The following is an 11,105-nucleotide window of genomic DNA, read 5'->3' as shown; positions in this document are numbered from 1 at the left end:
GTAAAACCAGACAGCTAGCTAGACTATCCGTCACATCTGACTTTTCTCTTGCATGACTAAAACAACTTTTGAACGTACATCCACCAAAACAAGTTCCTTCCAGAGGCTGTTTTACAGCGACACCGTGGCTCCGCCCGGTGCTTAGCGCCACCCATCATGATTGGATTAAAGAAATGCCAATAAACAAGAGCATGTTTTCTCCCATCCCAAACTGCTGTGTGGACTAGCCAGAACCTGGTCCGCAGCGCTGTGAAGGAGGGCCTGGCAATGCGAGACTACCCATTGGGTACCTGCCAGATGCCGTGCAGGAGTCTGCCGTGAATAGAGGTCATACCTTATGTTGTCGATCCAACAGTCTATGGCTACAGGGACCAGCAGCTCTAGGTTGAGCCACAGAGTGAAGAAGGAGTCGGTCTTCTTATAGCAGATGTAATGGACCACACTGGGTTTATCCAGCTTCGCCTCCAACTGGTTTCCCAGATCCCCCGGAACTGCAAAGAGTCACATTACCAATCAGTCACAAATCACCAACATCGTCACCACAAGATTTTCCAAAAGAGTATTGTTAATGTGGATATACTACAGTATAATGAAGTCTAATGGCAGTAACACAATGCTCTTCAATGTTCGCCTTGTTGTTGAAATGTGTTATACACATAAGGCAACCTTGCTGTGAATGATTATTTAATGTCTACCCTGCTTCCACACATGTTTGTAATGGATATAGGACTCCTTCTTGTCAGTCATTGGTAATTCAAGAAGAAAAAAATCTGGAGTGCTCAGAAGTTCAAACAAAACATGAAAGTGTCTTTGGAAGGGGAAAACAAAAGTTCAGAAGAGGAAAAAAAGGTCCAAGGCACTCTTGCAAAAAATGTAAAAAGCCAACTGGGCAGTAAGAAAATTGCTCACTAGAATCCTGGTATCAGATTTTATTCTCTGACATTGAGTTTGGAATAACCGCGGGACTAAATGGCCTCTTGCAGCTATTGGTACATAATTGAATAGGCCCTTGTGGTTGCCTTACTGCCATTGTAGCACAAAATCCCAGAAGCCACACAGGCCTGCATCTATAACTGGAATATTCTACTGGTTGTTTGTAGAAATGCATTTGAGTGTCAATAGTCACTCAAAGGATTGTTCTATTGGCAATTTGCACCTACTATCAATGATATTAATCACATGACAGTCAGTAGTATCTGGCTAAAGTAAGATGGAAAGAAAGGAAACATTTTTCTAATGCCACATTGGTGTGTGTGTGTGTGTGTGTGTGTGTGTGTGTGTGTGTGTGTGTGTGTGTGTGTGTGTGTGTTATAACACCAATCCATTGTCTTATACTATGTTATTCAATCTGCAGGGACTTGGTTGGTAACAGCAGCCCTATGATTAAACATACAATATATACATTTTCTGTTGCTGGGGGTCTCTTCATTAAAATCCACTCAATGCTTGACGCATGCAAAGAGGATATGCCATTGAAATAAGATGGCGACCAAATGACACAGGCCGTGTCCTTGATTAATATGACACATTTCTCTGGGTTTGAACATTGTTGGAAACATTTGGGATAATGTATATACACAATTATTATAAAAAAATATATATATAAAAAAATAAAAGAAATATATATATATATATATATATATATATATATATACACACACACATACATAAAAAACGTGTCTAGTTGTTTTCAGACATTTTGACGCAGAAAAGTTACATATTTTATCTTTAACCATAATTCTGTTTTTATTTGGAGACACAGATAGCACATACACAGCACACTGGTGTTTAACCTCAAGCACGATGAAACAGCAAGAGTTCAGTGTGGGTCAAGCAGCTCCGCAGACTCTTATCACAGACATTGGAACTTGGTCAAACACAGATATGGTTCTTTTGAACTAGGGCTGCACAATTAATTGCAATGTCATCAAAATCGCAACATATGGACTATTGCAATATCCAAATGGCAGAGCCTTATTTGTTAGGCAAAAATATGTGTCACACCATTCTGAATTAAGTATTGTGCTGCTCCAGACATCCCAGCCTACAATTTGCATCCTACCAGGATAAAGACAAAAAAAAAAAACTCTCTTTGGTACCAATCCTCGCAAATAAAGAAAAAAAGAAAACACACCATAAACTATTTGGTTTTTTTATTTAATATTTTTCAATGGAAATAAGAATAATGATACAAAAAGCAACATTCCTTCAAATATTTTGAATCATATTGCAATATCAGTGAAAATAATCGCAATTAGATATTTTCTTCATATCGTGTAGCCGTACTCTGAACCCAATAATGTCGTAGAAGAAGAGTGTTTGCAGAAAACGAGTCTTTCTAAAAACCCCGGCCAGAGGGGACATTTTGGAAATCTTCTTTTGCATGTAAACTAAGACAAACGGAGGTTTGTGCAGCTGAGGAAGTGAGGAAGAGAAGAGAGAGGAAGTGATTCGTTGCTGTTGTTGCCAACAGGTTTGGCATCTCTTGACGGCATATGTATACATGTCGGTACCCGATCTGTGCTGCCCGCACGATCAATAATGCGCAAGAAGTTCGTGCATTTGCAGATGATAATCCTGTTTAACGAGGATTTACAGCACTGCACGATCTTTTCCACGCTTCTGGTCGTAGTTGTTTCTTATACGGTCTATAAGTTTTAGCGTTCTGCCATTAGCCTCTGTCACTCCCCGATGTGAGTTTACAGCAGATTTGAGTTACGCATGGGTTACTTTGCGACAAGTGGCCTGCAAGATGCTAACGAGAGACTTCTCTAATGTCAATACACTAAAAATGGACCTACTTAACAAAAGTTTGTTCACCGCTGGCTACAAGTTAGCAATCAAAGACAACAAAGGCTGTCAGTTGAATGGCGTTTTGAGCTAACGTTGGCAATCAAACAATCACAGATAGCTAAAACGTTTTTGTAATGATTTCCATCCTCTGTTATTGTTTGTAATGATAAAAGTTTAAAATTGTATAGATTTCTCAAATTTCAACATTACACGTTATGCCGTTAACCGTTTAAATCTGAACATGCACAACTCGGATATGCACTCAACTCACATCGGGTATGACACATTACGCCGTAAACCATCTAAATCCGAACATGCGCAACTCACATTTGCACTCAACTCAGGTATTGACAGCCTAAGCTAACGTTAGTTTAGGTAACAGCTAATTCGGCTAACCTCCGGCCTTCAGCTTGATTCAGTCTAAAATAACGCAGAAGTAGCTGTTAGCTGAACCAACGGCAGACCGCTACAACTACGAGCGTGGAACAGATTGTGCAGTGTTGTAAATCCTCGAAACCGGATTAACATCTTGCGGGTGCGCATGACGGATCGTGCAGGCAGCACAGATCGGTACCGTCAGCACGTGTAACCGAACACTTTTCTGAAAACTGACAGCTGTGCAGAAAGTTATTTTTGAAAACGGAGAGATTGAAATGTCCGTTTATGAAAATAGCCAGCCATGTGTTAACGTAGCATAGTATCCTTGGAACTTTTTTGGCTGTAGCGCAGAATATGACTATAGGCTATAGAGCTATACTTTGTTAGATAATGAAAATATTTACTGTCTTGTACCTTTGACTTTTTTTGGAATTTCTGTTTGTTTTTTCACTCGAAATGATATGTTGTATGTTTATGAGTCACGTGATTGCTGATTAGCCTAAGGCATGGTCTAAAACTCTTTATATTCTGATTTTTCCAGACGTCAATGGGAGAAATAAATAGGAAATTTACTTGAGGAACCTCTCGCAGGAGGGGCGGGACCGTTGAGCTCTATTCCGTTCCAACTCAGTCATATGATCACGGTACGTTACAGCTCTGATTAAAAAAAACAAGCCACCCACAGCTCTGTTTGGACAGAAGGACAATTTGCAAGATGTCTGCAGATAAAATGGTTTAAATGTTTCTTTATCTCGCTAATAGGCCAAGCTACATGTCTAAATGAGTGCACTTTATTCTTTACCCGAGTTCCTTTCCGTGACAACTGCTTTCACAATATTGTGAAAGCAGTTTGGCTTCCGCGACTTTATTTAGCTAAATCCTCAACAAACGTTGACCAAATACATTTTTGTAATTGACGTAAACGAGTTCCGATACAGCAACATTGTACTCAAAATTGCATTTTTTTAACTAAAATTCGACATAGCTACAGGTAAACGCGGCTCTCTACGAGTAATGGTGGAGAGAAATGACCGACAGGCCAAACATTTACAAAAGTTGAAATGTAAACTAACGTTAGGTATGCGAAAGGTTTATGAATATTCACAAGCCGAACTGCCAAATAGTAATCTGAAAATTGTTTAGATATACTTAAAGCTTTAGCTACCGTTTGCGGCATGCAAGGAGATATATTTTCGTTTCATTTTAAAGCGAGTTTGGCCTATCTTGAATATTGCCCACCGTAGCTCGCTGTTGATGAGCAGGCTGACAATACCTTCCCTAATTATTCAGCAACAGTTTTTTGAACACTGTAAAACACCGAGGAAAACACTTACTGAGGACCACGGGGGGTCTCGGGGGCGAACAAGGCTTGCCGTCGAGACATTTCTCCAGCGGTTTCCCGCTGCTCCCAGCCGACAACAGCAACAACAACAAGCCGACTTGGAGCAGCAAAGAGAGGGCGGTTATCCGGTGCCAAGCCGCCATGGCTCCCGATGTTTCATAGCCGAGCGGTCATGGTCGCCTCCCCGGTGTGTGTGTGTACGTCTGCAGCGAAGTCTTTCTGGTTTGCTGTTAAAGCCTTCTGCTCATGTTTACCAGTTGTTGATGAGCAGTGGACAAGGAGGTGACGATCACGAGGTGTAGATAGAGCCCTCTAACGTCAATGCAACTTCAGCAATCAAGTCAAAAGTAATCGACCGCAGATGTACTCAAACGACGCAAAGAGAGATAAACTATGGAGATAATAGACAGTTGACCATTTGCACCGGATCTAAACTACCGGTAATCATTTGACACGCATGACTTTTGTGAAATGAAATGCTTTTAAAATGGGAAAGATTAAAATACATTTGGCATTTTTACAGAACAGTATACATTCAGTTCACTAGTTTACTATGCTTGTAAATTAGCCTGAGGAGAAAAGTGATCTTATATTTTTTCTAAACAAATTATATCTAAAAAATATATATAAATCCTAATAGAAATATTACAGTGATATCATAGACAATGAAAAAAATAGGTTACTATGAGCTATTCATTACAATCACACTACCTACCCAAAGAATATGACACAATGGTAGTTTGTGTGTATGTGCACTTTGTGATAATTAATTCAGCATCCATTAAAAGTAAACAAAGCAGGATTGTGCATTTTTTCTTAAAGCTGTAACAGGATTTGAAGTTGTCTGAATGGACTGAGAAAACTACACATACAACAATAAATGAACCATGGTCAAATAAAAATAAGAAATCTCCATTACTGTGTTTGTAACATTATTACAAGTACGTGATTATTATAAGTACCATGTCTTATGTGTATCAAGTCTCATCATGATCACCATCAAATATAAGGAAGACTCAACAAACTAAACGCATTGGAATAAAACTAGACAGATCAGGGTCAAACTGCAAATACTGCAAGTCATCACACTTTGATCCAGATAAGGGGTCATGGTTATGGGCTTGGGTGTCAAGGTAAGATTGGTTGCTAGTCCAGATCTGTTTAGAACCGTTTCGTGGGCTAAGAGGGGGTGCTAATATGTTGGACCTAGACTCAAAAGTCAACTATGTAAAAAAAAAAAATCCAGCATTCCATGTGTTTTAGTTTTTTAAACTCTTCAATGCTGTTGCCTTCTATTAAGCTACAGATCGGACGTCAACCTCTTTGGGCATATCCGAGTTCCCCTCCAGGATATTTTGGATTTGGTTGAGCACCTTTTCATGAAACACTATGTTTAGGTGGGCCAGCCCTCGGAACTCTGTAACATGGACCGGCTTCTCCTGCTGCCCCGCCCAACGTTTGCAAAGACTCATGCTAAAGCTATCCACTGTGTCGTCCCCATCGGCGTAAACAAAGTCCACCGGGTCCACGTTGGGAAACTCCTCGTCGTAAATGTATGTCACCGGAGTTGGAAGCCCCACGCCATACATACACCACACCTCAACACCTGGTGGGTTGAGATCGCCAGTAAGGTTCTTGGTGTCCTCCCACATGTGCCTGCAACCAACAAGGAGAGGGGGGTTGTGAAATAGAGTGGTACAAGGACAATAGTTTTATATTAATAATGAATCACATGACTACTTGTGTAACAGTAGGGTTCGACACAACAAAATTTCAATTTGCTCTCATTGAGGTTGAATGGAGATGAAATTCGCCCTGATTGGGCGAGATGAATCGCAGAGGCAAGCGAAACAAAGTTGACGGAAGTTTAATCTTATGGAGCTCAACAGTCCCGCCCCTCCTCCGAGAGACCTTGGGTTCCAGAAGTAAATACCCCATTTTTTTCCCATTGTTGTCTGGAAAAATCTGTCTATAAAGAGTTTTAGACCATGCCTTAGGCTAACCAGCTACGGCGTGACTCATAAACATACAACATATCATTTCCCCCTCCTCACTAGAAGAAGTTCCACCAATCAGAGGTATCACCGTGGGATTTTCAGGATTGTGTTCAGGATTGTAGGTAATGAAGTACTTATCCAAGACATCGCAAATAAAAGACATTTATCTCAAAACAAAGTTGGTGCCCCATAAACGTTTGCCATCTATATGAACTTATACAATTGCTTAGTCATGTCATAGGTGGTTTTAAGTCTACTGTTGATGGTAAGGATATTATGGCTTATACTCAATGGAGAAATTGCATTGTATTTTTACTACTGGAAACCCATTGTAGGCGGGCCTGGTGAGCTCTATTCAAACGAGTACCACTTGAGAACCAATCAGGTCTGCGTGTTTGTGTTTGAAGGCGGGCGTTACAAAAAAAAGTCTGACCAAGGAGGTTATCAGAGCTGTATCATGAAAATTTTTATGTGATTAAAATGTTTCTACACAAACACTGGTACTTGTATCAACACTAATTGTGATTTATATGAAACAGAAACTTGGTCAGGGCACATACACCACTAAATAGACCACTGTATATGTCAGTTTAAACACTCAAACTTTTCAGCTAGCCAACAGGCCAATCGCTAGCATGTTTGGACATTGGATTTAATTGTAAAGCCTAGCCATACAGCTAGGCTACTTGTGCATTTGTTTGATTACATGTTTTTATTGGTGAACATTGACGCTAGTATCAACACAGATTGTTTTATATATCACACAAACGTGAACAGGGCAAATACACTACTGTAGATGGGGTTAGGGTTAGTTTATACTCTCAAAATTATTCCCCCAGCCAAAAAGTCAACCGCTAGCATGTTTGGACATTGCATTTCATTGTAAGCATAGCAAGGTAGCTAGGCTACATAGCGAGGTTACCAGAGGATTTAACATTTTACCGACTGCTGTGCATTTTTACGGCCCATAGCTTCAATCCTCTCTGTTAGCTGCCTAGCAGCTGGTGTTGTTTTGCGGTCTTGCGTGTTGTCGTCGCGGCCACGCCCCTGTGGCTAAATTTCGCTGACCAAAACTCGCTAGGTGTTTGGCTGTGTGGAACCCCACCGTTAGGGGTCGTTGGAAGTGACCCTCAGAAAATTATCACCTGACTCTGTAGCTCTCCCTTCAGCTCTGTGGGACTTTATAGCCACCTTAAAAAAGTACTCTGCCGCTTTAGCATTGCTATAACATTGCTGCACCACCAGGGACAGTTCGAAAAAGAAAAGCATCCATATTGATGCAGCAGAGCCCGAGAAATTGACTTTTTTTATTTCATGTATTCTTCTTCCTTGTCAAAACTTGGTGGCTGCGACTCAACTCGATTCATTTGACTGTGTGACAAGAGACAATTTATCAGACTTCACACAGGCCCCTCTGGAGCCACAAAAAAATCTGTTATTGCAAGTTTAAAGCCCCTACTGCATATGTTAGTTTTAAATTTGCTCTAAACATGACAGTTCTACACATGGGGGTTTTAAAGTTTGTTATCATTAACTGCTATCCCTCACAATAATGTATCTAGACAGATGCTACCACAATGAAAAACTGTCCTGTATGCTGTGTATTATTGTGGAGGGACATGTAATGCAGAGACTGTACACTGTTTCCAAAGCAGTTAATTTACATAATTGACCAGATGCTAATGTGCTAATAATCATTTTTGACAAGAGTTTGGAGATGGGGAAGATGTCACGGCCAATGTTGCAGTGGCGCTGTGCTAAGCCAAACGCTAAAGAGTTGCACTTTTTCAACCCTTCTGAAGTATCTCATCCAGCAGGAATTTTGCCTGGTGGTTAACAAAGACCTCTGGGTACTGCCCCTATTTATTTGCATGTACAGCAGTACAGAAAAACAGCAAACATTCCCTTAAGTAATCAGCTAACACTAGCGATAGCTAGCTAGCTTGGTTAGCAACGCTGAATAAGGCATTTTTTAGGCGACCAAAATGTCCCAATTAAGTTGAAAACACAAAGTAAGAGGGTCAAAGTTTAAGATAAAAACACGGACAACACCCCAAAACAAGTTCACGGCTATTTTAATGTACATGGATATGCATTGCTTAGCCTCTGTCCTGATTGACAGGTTGGTGTGTAGCCATGCCCCTAAAGCATTCCCTGCGTTATTGTGTATTATAAGATAAATGGGACCATGATTTAGAAAATGAACATCATGTTGTACTGAAGGAGACTTTGTTTACTGAGGTAATAAATCAAGTAATTTTCCCATACACTTGAGAAACATACTTCTTTTTGCAACCAGTGAAGTCGACCCCTGCTGGAAATTAGATCGCCCCCTGTTGGCTGGCTAAAGTATAGGTCATAAATCCTGCCCTTCCATGTTAGCAGAAGGGACATGGGCCAAACTAAAAAGAACACGTCAAATACATTTTTCCCAGATTTTCTTTTTTGTCATTTTAGGTAGTTCCTACCACACTAATTTTTCTGATACATTTGGCTTTTATTAGTTATTTGATGCTATAAAAAAGATAATTAACAGGTGTGATTTTCAAGTTTGGTCAGGTGGGTGTATGGGAGGGACTTTGATATGCACCACTGCCTAATCACTACTGTGCTGACTCTAGCTCCAAAATTGCAAAATAGCGGCACCCGTATCTGGGATATTTTGGATTCACTTTTGGATTCCGGCTCCCAAAATGGCAACTCAGTTCAATTGAGTTGCTTGCTTGGCACATATACCTGTACATCCAAAAAAATTCTAAGCATCTGGATTTACTCCCTCTAAATGTAATTAATATAGTAATACTGTAATAGTAGTGTCTCTTCCACGGGCCTCGCCCGCGAGTTCCCACTCGGTCCATAGACTTTACGTTTTAGTGACATCAGAGGTTTTTAAATTGCTTTTCTTGTCTAAAGGGAAGGTTTTTTTTATGTAAAAGGTCCATGGATTAAAAATTCTGAATGTAAAGAGTCATAACCGACTTTGTTTGCAGTTCAAGTTGCCCAAGAGGCCACTGTACAAAATTGGCTGCAGTGGCCACTTAGGACCAGGCACGTCCTGAGGGTCACTAACAACAGGGTAAAGAACCCATAAATATTTATAAGCTGCTAAACCAGAAAAAATAATGAGCTTTTAGAAAGTCAAAAGTGGATACAAGCAATAAGAATGAGGCATCAGCAGGAAGAATGAGATCATGACACTCAGTATGCCTAACAATACGTAAGACATTTGTCATTACATATGTCATTTTTAGATTTACAATAGTTATGTTAGTTAAGCTAAATCATTTTGACGGTGTGCAACTTGTGTTATAGCGGAATGTGCAGTATCAAAAGTACCTTAGCTTGGTAACACATACCTTTCATTATCTTCCTAACAGCTTACTTGTCCTCTCTGGTAGATAAGGTTGCTAAAATAATCCCTTGAAATGCTTTAATTTAATGGGGTTTTTTTCTAGCTACAGGCATTTTGTTAGCGTTTCAACCCTTGGTTGCATATTCTGATACTGATTGTTTTCCTCTCCCGTGGGTGTGGTTTTCAGAGTACAGTATGATGCATTGTGCAATGGCTTAGATAGTCACTGTTCTGCAAATCATTAAAATTTCAAAAGCATTTTAGTCACTTAAATAATCAGGAATATAGTGCATACAAAATTGAGGTGGGTAATGGGAAGGCTGTGGAACAACGTTAAAGCTGTTAGTTACCAGCCATCTTCAAAATTGATGTCTGAGAAGAAGCGCTGGTAGTCCTGGTTGGTGTAGTTAAAGGTTGGTGTGGAGATGAACACGTGGTCCTTTGGCCAGGCTATATCAGACGGTAGCATCCAGGGATTAGTTGTTGTCATCCTCTGCTCCTCGCGGATTTTGATATTGGAAATCATCGGGATGCCGTCATTGTTACCTAAAGCAAGAATGTACAGGATTATCTGGAGAAGCTTAGATTCACGATTGCAGGGAGGGTATATGTATAGGTGTGTTTGATAGGACATGGGGACCAGTTTTTGGTCACATATATTTATACTGTAATAGAGGTAGTTTCGAAGGAACCCCTTTGACTCCTGGTTTGCTCTTTAGTCTTTTAACATAAGTCTTGCTATTTGCTACTGTGCCTCGCCATTAATGTATTTAGAATCTGCCAAATAATCACAATTTTATGTTATTGGTTGCTGCTGTATTGTTGCCAGTGTATGAATAAGAAAATGGAAAAAATAGTTTTGCTTGTATGAATAAATGACTGTACCCATAGTTGATCTGCAATAATCATATTATCAAAAGGAACGTACAGGTTTGCAGGGTCATGGTTTATTCAAATCAAATCAGGTGGTTGTTTCAAAGTTTTCTCTGCCCTTGTGGTTCCTTGGCATCTATATACTAAGTCTATTATTGGATGTGTTATTATTTAATCTGTTATAGATAGATGGTAAAGAAAGAAGAAGAAGAAAGGGAAGAAAAGAAACAAAAACAGTAAATATGTGTAGGTATGTATGTATGCATCTGTTTCTATGATGTGTAAATAAGTGAAGCATAAGATTTTGTATTTACTAAAAGATACAAGTAGAGAAAGGAGGTAGGGCCTGATAAGTTGTTTATGAACTTCT

At 39.9% G+C, this 11,105-nt stretch overlaps 2 protein-coding genes across 4 annotated transcripts in view; both read right to left on the bottom strand.

Annotated features, from left to right (window-relative positions):
- Nucleotides 1–11,105, bottom strand: part of LOC116694195 (group XV phospholipase A2-like) — a 22,513-nt gene that overhangs the window by 11,037 nt on the left and 371 nt on the right. For 2 of the 3 annotated variants that reach the window (XM_032523749.1, XM_032523750.1), the window contains exons 1-2: nucleotides 4,506–4,656; nucleotides 335–491 (exon numbers count right to left, since the gene is read on the bottom strand). In XM_032523749.1, coding sequence (XP_032379640.1) covers nucleotides 335–491; nucleotides 4,506–4,656 — 308 coding nt within the window. Of the gene's footprint in view, nucleotides 1–334; nucleotides 492–4,505; nucleotides 5,725–11,105 lie in introns of those variants that run through there. The other variant, XM_032523748.1, reaches the window with a different exon arrangement.
- Nucleotides 5,751–11,105, bottom strand: part of LOC116694194 (phosphatidylcholine-sterol acyltransferase) — a 14,790-nt gene continuing 9,435 nt past the window's right edge. Inside the window, exons 6-7 of the mRNA XM_032523747.1 lie at nucleotides 10,213–10,408; nucleotides 5,751–6,169 (exon numbers count right to left, since the gene is read on the bottom strand). Coding sequence (XP_032379638.1) covers nucleotides 5,809–6,169; nucleotides 10,213–10,408 — 557 coding nt within the window. The 3' untranslated portion in view covers nucleotides 5,751–5,808. The remainder of the gene's footprint in view (nucleotides 6,170–10,212; nucleotides 10,409–11,105) is intronic.

Source organism: Etheostoma spectabile, chromosome 8 (genome assembly GCF_008692095.1).
Source record: "Etheostoma spectabile isolate EspeVRDwgs_2016 chromosome 8, UIUC_Espe_1.0, whole genome shotgun sequence".
Classification (NCBI taxonomy): Eukaryota; Metazoa; Chordata; class Actinopteri; order Perciformes; family Percidae; genus Etheostoma; species Etheostoma spectabile.
The sequence above is the reverse complement of the archived record's forward strand: the minus strand, read 5'-3'. Positions and strand labels throughout refer to the sequence as shown.